The 15,700-nt window shown below is 37.4% G+C and overlaps 2 protein-coding genes across 7 annotated transcripts in view; one reads left to right on the top strand and one right to left on the bottom strand.

The window, feature by feature from the left end:
• Positions 1–13,799, top strand: part of SUV39H2 (SUV39H2 histone lysine methyltransferase) — a 36,635-nt gene extending 22,836 nt beyond the window's left edge. For all 5 annotated transcript variants that reach the window (XM_024253233.3, XM_002820545.6, XM_024253231.3 and 2 more), the window contains one exon: positions 568–13,799. In XM_024253233.3, coding sequence (XP_024109001.1) covers positions 568–674 — 107 coding nt within the window. In that variant the 3' untranslated portion in view covers positions 675–13,799. The remainder of the gene's footprint in view (positions 1–567) is intronic.
• DCLRE1C (DNA cross-link repair 1C) overlaps positions 1,489–15,700 on the bottom strand; it is a 50,504-nt gene continuing 36,292 nt past the window's right edge. Inside the window, exon 14 of one of the 2 annotated variants that reach the window (XM_063727132.1) lies at positions 1,489–7,469. In XM_063727132.1, coding sequence (XP_063583202.1) covers positions 6,547–7,469 — 923 coding nt within the window. In that variant the 3' untranslated portion in view covers positions 1,489–6,546. 2 annotated transcript variants of the gene reach the window in all.

A 15,700-nucleotide genomic window follows, 5' to 3' on the forward strand; every position in this document is an offset into this window, starting at 1 on the left:
CTGTAAGCCTACATTTTTGAATTTTTACTGAGAGATGTATATTCAAAAGATTGAAAATATTTAAATCACATACAAATTTATTCTATTCCTACTTGAGCCTGGCTTTTAAAAAGAACATTTAATTCTATTTGCTTTATTGTGACAATATAAATGTTTTCTTTCCTTTAAGAATGATGGCCTTTACATATTGTCATTGCTTAACCTCTTACATACTGTGCTTTTATATACGGTGTGAAATGAATGTGTATTAGACATTCCCAGTAAGTTTCATCATTTCAGAAATCCTTTCTCACAAATATGGGCTAATAACATAAAGTTTACCTATTATTAACCCACATCATCCTTTCAAGACAATTCATTATGATTTGACTCTGAATATTAACATTTATTTGTAAATATTTCAAAGGGAACTAACTACATTTCCTTGGGAGTTAACTTACTCTAAGGGTCTTGACCATGTAAGTACCCTTTAACACTGATAATAAAGCTAATGTAATAGAAAATTTGAAATTTATTCTAAATTGTCTTAACTCTCTTTCACCTGTATTTCTTTTTCTGTGTCTTCAGGTTCTGGAGATATATCTTCAGATTCTATTGACCACAGCCCAGCCAAAAAGAGGGTCAGAACAGTATGTAAATGTGGAGCTGTGACTTGCAGAGGTTACCTCAACTGAACTTTTTCAGGAAATAGAGCTGATGATTATAATATTTTTTTTCCTAATGTTAACATTTTTAAAAATACATATTTGGGACTCTTATTATCAAGGTTTTACCTATGTTAATTTACAATTCATGTTTCAAGACATTTGCCAAATGTATTACCGATGCCTCTGAAGAGGGGATCACTGGGTCTCATAGACTGATTTGAAGTCGACATATTTATAGTGCTTAGAGACCAAACTAATGGAAGGCAGACTATTTACAGCTTAGTATATGTGTACTTAAGTCTATGTGAACAGAGAAATGCCTCCCGTAGTGTTTGAAAGTGTTAAGCTGATAATGTAATTAACAATTGCTGAGAGATCAAACCTTCAACTTGCCATACACCTCAAATTCGGAGAAACAGTTAATTTGGGCAAATCTACAGTTCTGTTTTTGCTACTCTGTTGTCATTCCTGTTTAATACTCACTGTACTTGTATTTGAGACAAATAGGTGATACTGAATTTTATACTGTTTTCTACTTTTTCATTAAAACATTGGCACCTCAATGATAAAGAAATTTAAGGTATAAAATTAAATGTAAAAATTAATTTCAGCTTCATTTCATATTTTGAAGCAATCTAGACTGTTGTGATGAGTGTATGTCTGAACCTGTAATTCTTAAAAGACTTCTTAATCTTCTAGAAGAAAAATCTCCGAAGAGCTCTCTCTAGAAGTCCAAAATGGCTGGCCATTATGCTTCTTTGAAAGGACAGGATAATGGGACCAGGGCGGTGTTTTGGAGTACCAAGCAAGGGGAATGGAGCACTTTAAGGGCACCTCTTAGTAACATGAATTGGAAATCTGTATCGAGTACCTCTGGTCTAAACAGTAAAACAAGCTGCCTGGAGAGCAGCTGTACCTAACGATACTGTAATGTACATTAACATTACAGCCTCTCAATTTCAGGCAGGTGTAACAGTTCTTTCCACCAGATTTAATATTTTTATATTTCCTGCAGGTTCTTCTTAAAAAGTAATCTATATTTTTGAACTGATACTTGTTTTATACATAAATTTTTTTTAGATGTGATAAAGCTAAACTTGGCCAAAGTGTGTGCCTGAATTATTAGACCTTTTTATTAGTCAACCTACGAAGACTAAAATAGAATATATTAGCTTTCAAGGGGGTGGGAGGGTTCCAACATAGTATCGAATCTCAATCAGGAAAAACTATGCTTTCATGTCTGATTCTGAGATTTCTAATTGTGTTGTGAAAATGATAAATGCAGCAAATCTAGCTTTCAGTATTCCTAATTTTTACCTAAGCTCATTGCTCCAGGCTTTGATTACCTAAAATAAGCTTGGATAAAATTGAACCAACTTCAAGAATGCAGCACTTCTTAATCTTTAGCTCTTTCTTGGGAGAAGCTAGACTTTATTCATTATATTGCCATGACGTCACTCTTTCATAATATATAGGATAAATTGTTTACATGTTTGGACCCTCAGAGTCTGTTAACCAAAATTGCAGAATGGGGGGCCAGGTGTGTGTGGTGGCTCACACCTGTGATCCCAGCACTTTGGGAGGCTGAGGTAGGAGGATCACGTGAGGTCAGGAGTTCAAGACCAGCCTGGCCATCATGGTGAAACCCTGTCTCTACTGAAAATACAAAAATTAGCCGGGCGTGGTGGCACACGCCTGTAGTCCCAGCTACTCAGGAGGCTGAGGCAGGAGAATCACTTGAACTCAGGAGGTGGAGGTTGCAGTGAGCCAAGATCATACCACTGTACTGCAGACTGGGTGACACAGTAAGACTATCGCCAAAAAAAAAAAAAAAAAAATTTTTTTTTTTTTTTTCCCAGAATGTGTCAAAAAATACTTTCTTAATGGCATTTGTGTTTTAAGGAAAATCAGTCACATAGTGTCAGTGTTAAGAAAAGGTCGTAGGTTTACAGGTTGCCCCCAGTGGCCATACTTTGAATTGTGATTCTCATGGGTTTAAAGATGTGATTTTTAAAAAATCAGTGTTTTACCATCTAGTTATTTGATCTTGTCCACTTTTTTGTGTTTAACAAAAGTGTAAAACTGGAAAGCAAAGAAAAAAAGACTATTTTCAGTAAACATGTAGTTTTGTTTTGTCTTTATTGATAGAATGTAATGGGCTTTTGGGATCTTAAGTACTACTTATGTTACCTTTGTTATGCAGATGCTGAACTTAAGCAGTGAAATAATAGAAACTAAAGGATGTTACTAAGGGATTTAACTATTTTGAGTCAACATTTAGCTTATTCATCATACTGGTTTCCTGAAGATGTGAGAATTTTTCAGTGTAAGACAAATATCAAAGGTAATAGATCCAGTTTAAAAGGTAAATCCACTGTATTATATTGATACCGTCATTTTCAGGATCTACATGAGAGGATTGTGATACTTAATTAGTAATCTCAGGGTTTTTTCCCCCATATCTAAAATGTAGACAATACTTGTTTCTGTTTTAGTTCATCAATTTCTGTTAGCAAAATAAATTAGGTTGGGCATTTAATGTTCTATTTACCATGGCTTAGCTTTGTTTCTGTTTTACAGTCATTTCCGGTAAGACTATAAAAGGGGCAGAAAAATACTGATGTATTCACTACGTGCTAGCAAGATTAACCAAAGGTTTATATTCAATTGCTTGAAATGTTACTTTCCTTTTAAGATAGCTTATCATGGTTCATGCATTTGATACTACACTTGATCTTGGCCAAAAGGCCAAGGAGTGATGGTTCATGTATTTGAATATTAAAGGACGATTTGACACTTCGCTAGCATAATGTGGATGAATACTTCAGAAATTTTTGAGCATTATCACTCACCAGGTACGTAAATATACTATGGTAAGTACTGCCTAGAAATGCAAAGGAATTTTAGAATTCAGAGCTGATATTCATTGACCAAGTCTTTTATGCCTTTTATATGTATTCATGTGCTTCTAATGAACCTGTCAGGTTGGTGTAAGGTAACAAGCTTAGACTGTTAAGATAATGTCAACATGCCAAGATCACCCAGTGAACTTTTTAAAGTATTTAATCTTAGGCTTCAGGCAGACTTTTTAAAAAACTAGTTTATACTATTTGAACATTTAAGTCCTGGAACTCTTCTCCAAGATAAATGTGGCTGACTGCTGAGTGTCTTCTGTGATATATCTTGGCATTTTGAAACTTCATGTTTTGGCTGGACACGGTAGCTCACGCCTGTAATCCCAGCACTTTGGGAGGCCAAGGCGGGTGGATCACCAGAGGTCAGGAGTTCAAGACCAGTCTGACCAATATGGTGAAACCCTGTCTCTACTAAAAATACAAAAATTAGCCAAGTGTGGCACACACCTGTAATCCCAGCTACTTGGGAGGCTGAGGCAGGAAAATCACTTGAACCCTGGAGGCTGAGGTTGCAGTGAGCTGAGATAGGGCCACTGCACTCCAGCCTGAGTGACAGAGACTCCATCTCGAAAAGTAAAAAATAAAAACTTCATGTTTCCTCTTGTAGCTTATGATTCTTGAAGTAAAAACCAAGTAGCTGCTACAATTAACCCTGCTCATGTTTATACTCTTTTGGAGAGACATCAGAGCATAGCAGTTAAGATCATGGTCTCTGAAGCCAAACTGCCTGTGTTTGAATTCTGCCTGTGCCTCATAGCTATGTGAACTAACCTCTGTGCCTTTGTCTCCCCATTTGTACATGGGGATTAGAAATGTATCTACCTCAAAGGGTGGTTGTGAAAATTAAAGGAGTTTACATAGTCTGTAAAAAACTTAAGAGCATGATCAGAGTAAGCACCAAATATAATTTCTGGTAATCACTATCAGTTTCTTGATCACATCTGTTGTAGTTGTCTTAGCCCAATTCATTCAGCCAGCATTTATAATGCCAGACTCACATATAAAACAAACGTAACAGTATGTAATATTAATGTGATTATCAAATACCAGGAATATGTTCAGAGGAATGTTTACAGGCATTTTTTGAACAACCACTTTGGATCATAAGGTACACTGTTAAAACTAAGTTTTAGTTAACAGTGAATATATACAAATGTGTATAGTTATGTGTATACTAACTCTGAGTCTTGTTACCCTAGTTAGTCTGGTGGATCCAATACTTTTTGGTCTGATTGCCATGCAGCATCATGATAACGCATATCAAGTGTTAGTTTAACTGATCTGCAAATTGTTTTAAGTGGTGTCTCTGCTTTTGCTTCCATAATCTGTGAAATGTCAGAATAACAAAGTGTTCATGAATATCTGTTAAAACTTGTTAAAAATCCTCATACGTAACACAAAAGCCTAACACCTTGATGGACTTCAAGAATGTTGAATGACTCACAGAATAACACATATAGTTTTTTTTTTTTATTTTTCTTGAGACGGGGTCTCGCTTTGTTGCCCAGGCAGGGCACAATCAGCTCACTGCAGTTTCAACCTCCTGGGCTCAATCCATCCTGCCACCTAAGCCTTCCAAATAGCTAGGACTACAGGTGCACACCACCATGCCTGGCTAACATTTTGTAGAGACAGGGTCTCCCTGTGTGTTGCCCAGGCTGGACTCAAAACCCTGAGCTCAAGCGAGCCTCCCAAAGTACTGGGATTGCAGACATGAGTTTACTGTGCCTGGCCACCATTTAATTCTTGAGCATTTTCTTTTATATTCTAATTGTCTGCTTCTAATTTTACCACCATATTCACATCAAGTTTAAGTGATTTAACATATTTGGGGATAAATAAGGTGCTGATTTTGTCTATAGCCATCAGTTTATCATAATAGATCCAAGTTTGTCGATTTAAATCAAGTGTGTTTATGATCAAAGATATGATCTATCATGCTGAATGTTCCATGTGTACTTCAGGAGATACATTCTGCTATTTTGGGGTGGTGTGTTCTATAAATGTCAATTTAATCCAGTCGGCTTATGATTTTCAGTTCTATATTCTTACTGATTAATGTATATATACTAGTTCTGTTTACTAAGTAGGGATGTTAATCCCTAGCTGTAATTGTGCATTAGTTTGTCTCTTTTCAGCTGTTTTAGCTTCATAAATTTTTGGAGCTGTTAGGTGCATATACATTTAGGATTATTTTGTCTTCTTGGTGAACTAGACCTTTTATCATTAGGAAACTGTCCATATAACTACTCCATCTTTAATTGTTTACATGGTCTTTTTTCCATCCTTTTAACCTATCACTTGAATTGACTTTCTTTATAGACAGCAGATCACTGGGTTATGTTGGTTTTTTCCCCCATATCTCTTGTCATTGATGTGCTTAGGCCATTTACATTTTATGTAATCATTGATACGTATGGGTTTAGTTCTACCCTTTTTTTTTTTTTTTTTTTTTTTTGAGACAGAGTTTTGCTCTTGTTGCCCAGGCTGGAATGCAATGACACAATCTCAGCTCACTGCAACCACCACCTCCCAGGTTCAAGTGACTCTCCTGCCTTAGCCCCCTGAGTAGCTGGGATTACAGGCATGAGCCCCCGTGCCTGGCCTTTTTCTTTTTTAAACAGGGTCTTGCTCTGTCACCCAGACTGGAGGTGCAGTGGCACAGTCATGGCTCACTGCAGCCTCAATCTCCTGGGCTCAAGTGATCCTCTCACCTCAGCCTCCGAAGTAGCCCACCACTATGCCTGGCTTTTTTTTTTTTTTTGTAAGTAGAGACACATCTCACTGTGTTGGCCAGGCTGGTGTCGAACTCCTGGGCTCAAGCGATTGCCCACCTCAAAGTGCTGGGATTACAAGTGTGAGCCACCACACCCAACCAGGTTATTTGAACATTTTTAAGTACTATATTTTCTCTATTGTAATATCGACTGTCATCTCTGTGCAGGTTTTTTAGTGGTTGCTCTAGGTTGAAGCGCTTTGAATTCTTAGATATCTGAGAGTGAGCATTTTCTTTTTTTGACTGCGATACTCTCACCGGTTGCCAGCTTCTCATATAAATATTGTAAATGCTCTCGTTTAGGTAACTCAGCTTCTGGAGTTGAGGGAACTTCAAAATCAGAAGAGCTCTGGGAATCTGCATTTGTGCTAAGATTTAGCAAACTTTTTTCCTCGGGTATATGTGTCTCACTGCTTAGAGTAGTTGGTTCTCCAGTACTAGGAACTATTGTCACATCTTGATCTCTGCTTTTCAAATCAGAGTAAGTATGCTTTGGGCAAATCACATTTTGTTCCATGAGAGAGGCAGGAATATTCTCTTTGATTGTTGGTCTGTAGTCAACTTTGTCCAAGGAAGTAATATCCCCACTGTTTCTCTCTTGGGAAGACAACAAAACAGTATCAGATTGGCTGTCCCAGCCTTGACTTCCTTGTTCTGTTATGTGTGTTGACTGGGAAGAATTCTGGGAGGAGATGTGAGTTGATTCTCCATCAGAGTCACTGAAAAGCTTTGGTGACTGAGATCCCCCTGCCTCTATGGAGGAAGGGAAGTTTTCCAAACGCTCATCTGTGATTTCATCATTTCTTTTAAAGAATACTTTCCACTGGGGTACATCCCCATCAGCCTTTTGCAGGTGAAGCACAGAGCCCAGATCTCCTTGCAGTGAAGCTGGGATTCCTACTTCTTCTTCACTTTCACTGTTGGATTCTTCACAATCTACAAAGTTTGTGAAACGAGAGCTCTGCATACTCTCCGCTCTGCAGCATCCTGGGGTTTGTCTCAGTTTTTCAGGCTGCTTTTCTGATACTACAGTCATTGAAAATACCTCAGGGTGAAGAGTTTCCTGGTATGGAACTTTGTGCCTTAAAGGTATTGGCAGAGGATCATCAAAGAGATAGTCATCCTCCTCCTCTGTGGGACAAACAAAACAGGTTTATAGGAAACAAGGCAAAGGGAGCCAATTTGTAGCATTTACCTATACTTTTAATTCTTGGAATTGCAAGGAATAGGGAGGCCACTCTTCTTCAAAGGGAAAAGATATTCTTGGGATATGCTGAACAATTTAACTACCATCCTTCAACTTTTTATAATAAATGCCAGACTGTCAGTGAGAATAGAGAGCAGTCACTCTGCTCTATATATAAGCCTGGCTGATCATTACAATCATATGCAAAACTTAAAAAAAAAAAAAAAAAAAACACAGGTTTCTGTATCTCATTCCAGACCTACTGAATCCCTGAAGAAGATAGGACCAAATAATTTGATTTTTGTTTTAAGTTCTACAGCTGATTTCTGTTCATCAGCCAGGTTTGCAAAGCCTGTGTGCTCTGCAAATAGTAGATGCTCAGTGGGTTGGCTGACTTAGGAAAATTAAATTGCTTTTTATTAAGGTTTTTCTTCTGTGAGCATCTTATTGACATGTTTTATGCAACAGGTTAAATCAACTTTAAAGCAAAATACTGAGTATGTGTCAAGAACTTAAAATTCAAAACGTTAATAAGCATGCTGTGTCAACAAATGTTCTTAAAATGAAAAAAGCCTTACTTGGAAAAACAAATATTTTCCCGTCTTCTAACAGTATCTAACCTAGGAAGGAAGTTAAATGCACCTGAGACTACCGTGTATGGCAACTTCTTGTTCTACTGCTGAATCTGGTGTTACAATAATCCACTTAAATGATGTGGCTAAACACTGCATTTTTAAGACACTAATATAAAGGACCATAGAGACCATTATCCAGCTCCCACGTTCCCAATGTGAAGCTAGGCCCAGAGAAAAGGGGGGTGCCAATACACACGACCCAACCTCATTCTTAAAAGGTTCAGCGTTAGGACTTGTAACTGATCTTAGGGCTTAAGGTCACTAAGATATCTAACGGCTATATTTGGAATCATCCTAGACTGCAGAATGTAGATTTTAAGCCAAAGATTATTATGTATGTTTTAGGTCCCTCACTGCTATGCCAAAGTTGTTTTTTGAGTTTTATACAGTCACAGTTCAGCCTCTACCTCTCAGGCTCAGGAGATCCACCCCCATGCCCAGCTAATTTTTTTTAGACAGTGTTTCCCCTTGTTGCCGAGGTTGGTCTTGAACTCCTGCACTCAGGCAATCCACCCCCTCAGCCTCCCAAATTGCTGGAATTAGAGGCATGAGCCACTTTGCCTAGCCCAAAATTACCTTTTTATGAAGTATTTTTGTATGATCTCTAAGTTGAACAGTTTTGCGTTCCAAATCAGTGACTATGCGTGATCCCAAAAGACATTTATCAAAAAGGAGTGTGGATTGGGTAGATGCATAAAAGGCACAAAAGATTAAAGGAAGAAAGGACTTTTGCTTCCAGGTAAGATGGAGTAACAGGGACTAGATTTAACCTCCCACTTGAAATAACCAAAAATCAGAAACTGCCTCTCAAGAAAATGGACATCAAGCAATTAAGGACAATGACATGTGAGAAATAAGACACAGATGAGTCCTATGATTGCCTGACTCACTGCTTCATAACAGATTCCAGTCAGGGAGGGAACATCTGGATAGAGCCCATGGGCATCCCTGATGTGAGGTGGAAATGGAACGTTGAAGAAATCAACATACCAGGAGTTTACAGAGCAGAAGACCGGAGAGGAGAGTGCTGCACACAAACTCTGAAAAGCTCCAGAGGCGTCCCCACCACGTGTTCAGTGCACTAAGCAGCATGTGCTTGTAAGGAAACTACCTGAAGCCAGGCAACAAATCACTCAAACAAAAGGAAAGAAAGTGCCCAGAACTCACTGTGCCAGGAGCAGTGCCTTGTCCTGGTCCCAACAGCCAGAGTGAAAAACCTCATGATCGGGCATTTGTAAAAGAACCAAGAAGAGCCTTGCCTCAGTAGTGGGGAAAATTAGCCATACACTAAATGCTACTCTGGTCCTACATAACAAAGGTAAAAGACACGAAAATATCAAACTATAAACATGCTAACCACATGCCAGAACAAAGCTCAAGAATGTTTTTACAAATCCAAAATTATGCAGGACCTAAAAAGGTAAAATTCAGAGTGTATGGCATTCAAAAACAAATTATCAGAAATTCAAGAAGCAGGAAAATACAATCAAAACTGACTGTAAAATTATGTAACATGGGAGTCAATTTTCATGATCTTGGATCAAACAAGTTTCTTAGATATGACACCAAAGCATATGCAATAAAAGAAAAAAATAGACAAATTTAACTTAAAATCTTTACAATTCAAGACACCATCAAGAAGGTGAAAAGACAAGTCTGGGAAAATATTTCCTAATCATGTCAGATAAAGGACTGATGCCAGACTTTAACTCTTACAACTCAATACGAAGGTCAATAATCCAGTTGAAATGGGGGCAAAAGATCAGAATAGACATTTCACGGAAGAAGTTACATAAATGGCCAATAAGCACGTGAAAAACAGTTCAACATTAGTCATTAGAGAAATGCAAATCAAAACTGCAGGGTACCACCATACACTAGGATGGCTATACTAAAAAAGACGGAAGTGTTAGCTAATATGTGAAGGAATTGGAATCTTTACATATCGTTGGAGGGAATGTAAAATGTATTCAGTTTGGGAATGTTTGGCAGTTCCTTGAAGTGTTAAAACAGGTTGACCATATGTTACGAACTGAACGCTTCCTGTCAAAATTCATATGTGGAAGCCCTAAAGCCAGTGTGGCTGTTATCTGGAGATGGACCTCTAAGGAAATAATTAAGGTTAAACCATCATAAGGCTGGAGCCTTGATCTGCCTAAGTGCTAGAATTACAGGCGTAAGCCACTGTGCCTGGCCTAATTTTTATTTTACTTTATTTTAAGCAGAGATAAGTTTTCACCATGTTGGCCAGGTTGGTCTTGAACTCCTGATCTCAGGTGATCCATCCGCCTCGGCCTCCCAAAGTGCTGGGATTATAGGCCTGAGCCACCACGCCTGGCCTCCTGTTTAAGCTACCTAGTATGTGTTATTTTCTTAGAGCAGCCCAAGCAAACTGTATGACTCCAAAATTCTACCCCCCACAAGAAATCAAACCCAAGGGAAAGATACGTAAAGACGTGGACACAAATTTTCATAGCATTATTATTTAAAAAGGGGAAGCAACCCAGATGTCCATCAGCTGGTGAGTGGATAAACAAAATGTTGTATGCCTGTACAATTGAATATTGGTTGGCAATAAAAAGGTATAAAGTACTGATACATGCCACATTATAGATGTACCTTGAAAACAATGTGAAGTAAAAGCCAGGCACAAAATAGCACATGGTGTATAATTTTTTTTTCTTTTTGAGATGGAGTCTCGCTCTGTTGCCCACACTGGAGTGCAGTGGTGTGATCTCACTGCAAGCTCCGCCTCCTGGGTTCACGCCATTCTGCCTCAGCTGCCCTAATAGCTGGGACTACAGGCGCCTGCCACCACACCTGGCTAATTTGTGTTTTTAGTAGAGCTGGGGTTTCACCATATTAGCCAGGATGGTCTCGATCTCTCTGACCTCATGATCCACCCACCTTGGCCTCCTAAAGTGCTGGGATTATAGGCGTGAGCCACTGTGCCTGGCCAATAGCTGGGACTACATGCGCCCGCCACCACACCTGGCTAATTTTTTGTGTTTTTAGTAGAGATGGGGTTTCACCGTCTTAGCCAGGATGGTCTCGATCTCTCTGACCTCATGATCCACCCGCCTTGGCTGCCCAAAGTGCTGGGATTACAGGCGTGAGCCACTGTGCCTGGCCGTATGAGTTCTCTTATATGAAGTGTCCAGACAAACCATAGAGTAGTTGTGGCCTAAGGCTGGGAATAGTAATGGGGAGTGACTGGAAATAGACATAAAGTTTCTTTTTTGGGTAACAAAAATGTTCCAAAATTAGTGAGGATGATTGTACAATTCTGTTATACTAACAATCGTGGAATTTTTCACCTATAACGGATGAATTTATGGTATATCAATTATACTTCAATAAAGCTTAAAAAATAATTTTGTATTGTGGAGTTTATAAAGTTTATAACAGATAGAGAATGTATGACAATAACAGCACAGACTGGGAGAAGAGGAATGGAAATATACTGCTGTAACATTCCTATACCATACTTGGAGTAATGTATCATTTATCTTTTCACTCTGATATGTTAAAGATGTATACGGTCAGTCCTCTGTATCCACAGGTTCCACATCTGTGGATGTGACTGACCACAGATCAAACATATTTGGAAAAAAGCAAAAATTAAAATACAAAAAACACAAAAATAGATACAGTATAACTATTTACCAAGCATTTACACTGTATTAGGTATAAGTAATCCACAGATGATTTTAAGTATATGGGAGGATATGTGTAGGTTCTATGCCAATCTAACACCGTTTAATATGACTTGAGCATCTGCAGATTTTGGTACTCTTGGGGGGCGGTCCTGGAACCAATCCCCCAAGGATACTAAGGGATGACTGCATTATAAGCCACTAAAATAAGAACTCAGTGAGTTACACAGCCAATAAGCCAACAAGAGATTAAACAGAATCAATCAGTAATTATTTGACCTGAAAGAAGGCCAAAAAAGAATAAACAAATGGAACAAATAGCAAGAGGATAAACTTAAACCTGACCATATCAATGGGTACCATAAAACTAAGTGGACTAACCACTGCAATTAAAGGCCAGAAAATACCAGATTGGCCATAAAAACATCCAACAACATACTGCTTACAAGAAACCCACTTTAAATATAAAGACTAGTTAAAAATACAGAGATGGAAAAAGATACATCAAGCCAACATTAATGAAAAGAAATCAAATGGCTCTAGTAAAGTTGATTGTAGAACTAAGAATGTTACCAGGGGATAGACTCATTTCCTAAAGATAAAGGTATCAATCCCTCAAGAGGATATAAGAATCTTAAACTTGTGTGTACCTATTAATAGTGCCTCAAATAGATGAAGCAAATGCCATTAGAACTAATCAAGGCAAAATAGGCAAGTCCACAATTACAACTGGAGATTTCAACACCCCTCTCTGGCAATAATTGATAGAACAAGAATGTGGAAGACCTGAACAACATTGTCAACTAACTTAACCTAATTGACATTTATAGAACACTTCATCCAACAACAGTAGTACATATATTTCTTTAAAGTACACATTAAACATTTACCAGGTTTAATGTGTAAATTGGTCCACAATTGATGGTCCATAAATATTCTGGACCATAAATCTCAAAAGTACAAGGCCAGGCGTGGTGGCTCACGCCTGTAATCCCATTTGAGGAGGCAGGTGGATCACCTGAGGTCAGGAGTTCGAGACCAGCCTGGCCAACATGGCAAAACCCTGTGGCTACTAAAAATACAAAACTAGCCAGGTATGGTGGCGTGAGCCTGTAATTCCAGCTACTTCGGATGCTGACACAGGAGAATCACTTGAACCTGGGAGGCAGAGGTTGCAATGAGCCAAGATTGTACGACTGCACTCCAGCCTGGGCAACAGAATCCGTCTCATTTAAAAAAAAAAAAAAAAAAAGTCATACAAAGTATGTTCTCTAACCACAATAACATTAAATAAGATAACAGAATGATCTCTGGGAAGTCCTTCAAAATTCAGAAACTAGTAACAAATTTCTAAATAACCCGTGTGTCAAAGAAAAAAAGTCAAAGGAAAAATTAAAAAATGTTTTGAATGACAATGAAAACAAGACAAATTTGTGGGATGCTGCTAAAGAGGGAAAATTATAGCACTAAATGCCTACATTAGAAAATAAGGTCTCAAATCAATGACCTCAGCTTCCATATTAAGAAACTCAAAAATGAAAAGCAAATAAAATTCCAAGTAAGCAGATAAAATAAAGATCAGAGTGGAATTCAATGAAATAGAAAACTACCCCATGCCAAAAAAAAAGAGAGAAAAGGAAAATAAAACCAAAAACTTCTTATTTGAGAAGATCAGTAAAACTGGTAAACCTCTAGCTAGACTAATCAAGAAAAAAATGAGAGAAGACACAAAATACTAATATCAGGAGCAAGAGGGTTAATACCAGTAGATTCTACAGATAGTAAAATAATAAATATTAAGAACACATTTATGCTAAAAAATTAAGCAACATGGATAAGACAAATTCTTTGACAGATTCAAGTTACCAAAGTTAACTCAATTAAAAAAAGTTACCTGAATAGTCCTATGCCTATTAAAGAAATCACATTTGTAGTTAAAAAAAAAAAAAACCTTCCCACAAAGAAAACTCCTGTCCCACCCAGATGGCTTCACTGGTAAATTCTACCAGTCATTTAAGAAAGATATAATGCCAATCCTTGAAAAATTTTTCCAGAGACTGAGAATAAACACCTCACAACAATGAGGCCAGCAGTATCCTGATACCAAAACCACACAATTACAAGGAAAAGACAAAACTCCAGACCAATATCCCTTCTGAATGCAAATGAGAAAATTTTTACCATAATACTTAAAAAGGATAATATGCCATGACTAAGTGGGATTAGAGAAATGCAAGTTTGGTTTAACACTCAAAAATCAGTGTATGTCACCATATTAACAGAGTATAAAGAAAAACAATATGATCATCTCAATAAATACAGAAAAAGCGTTAGACAAAACCCATTATCCATTGTTGATATCTCTCCACCTACCAAGAAGAGAAGGGAAGTAATTCTGCCTGACACAAAGCCTTTACTTATCATTATACTTAATGGTGAAAGAATGAACTTAATGGTGAAACAATGCTTTCTCCTTGAGATTGGGAACAAGGCAGTGACACCCGCTCTTGCCACTTGTTTCACACTGTAGTGGTAGTCTAGACAAGAAAGAGAAAAACATCCTGGCTGAAAAGGAAGAAGCAAAACTGCCTATATACACAAACAACAGTGATAATCTTATATAGAAACTGCAATGGAATCTACAAGAAAAGGCACTAGAACTGATACGTGAGATTAGCAAGGTTGCAGGATACAAGATCAAAAATCAATTGCACAGGTTGCGTTGCATATCCCTAATCCAAAAGTCTGACATCTGAACTACAAAGGAAATCCTTATTGCAGCATTTTAGATTTTCTGATTAAAGAGGTTCAACCACTAAATGCAAATGCAAATGTTCCAAAATTCAAAAAAGTCCAAAATCCAAAACACTTCTGGTCCCAAGCATTCTGAATAAGGGACACTCAGCCTATATTTCTATATACTAACAACAATCAATCAGGAATTGAAACTTAAAAAATAATACCATGTGCAACAGTATCCCCCAAAATGAAATACTTAGGGATTGATTTACACAGACTTATACACTGGAAATCATAAAACACTGCTGAGAGAAATTAGAGAAGACTTAAATAAACTGAGAGGTATACCATGTTCATGGATCTGAAAATTCACTATTGTTAAGATGCCAGTTCTTGCCAAATTGATCAACAGATAAAACAATCCTCATCAAAACCTCAGGAGAGGACATTTTTGTACAAATTGGCATATGATTCTAAAATTCATATGGAAATGCAGAGGACCTAGGATAACCAAAACAACTTTGAAAATGAACAAAGCTGGAAAACTTAAAGCACCTGACTTCAAGATTTACGAAGCTACAGTAATCAAGATAGGTGATATTGGTGTCAAGATAGAGATTATGGAATATAAGAGAGAATCCAGAAAATAATCTCCACATATCTTGTAAATTGACTCTCAACAAAAGTGCTAAAGCAATTCAGTGAATAAAGATAGTGTTTCCAACAAATGGTTTAAGAACATTTGGATATCCATACACACACACACACACACACACACAAAATTACCTGGGGTCTACATTTGAACCATATTTTTAAAAACAAAAATGAATCACAGATCTAAATGTACAACCTAAAATTGTGACAACTTCTAGCAGAAAACAGGAGAAAATATTTATGTCTTTGGGTCAAAGATTTCTTAGATATGATACAAAAAAATAAAAATTGATAAATTCACTTAATCAAAATTTAAAATTTCTGCTCTTCAAAATACTCTGCTAAAAAGATTGAAAAGATTACCTACAGAGTAGAAGAAAATCTTTGTATACACCTGATACATTTAAAAAAACAAAACAAAAAACTTGTATCCAGAAACTTAGGAAAACTCAGTAATATGATGGGTGCAGTGGCTCATGCATGTAATTCCAG

The sequence above is a fragment of the Pongo abelii genome, chromosome 8 (genome assembly GCF_028885655.2).
Source record: "Pongo abelii isolate AG06213 chromosome 8, NHGRI_mPonAbe1-v2.0_pri, whole genome shotgun sequence".
Lineage (NCBI taxonomy): Eukaryota > Metazoa > Chordata > Mammalia > Primates > Hominidae > Pongo > Pongo abelii.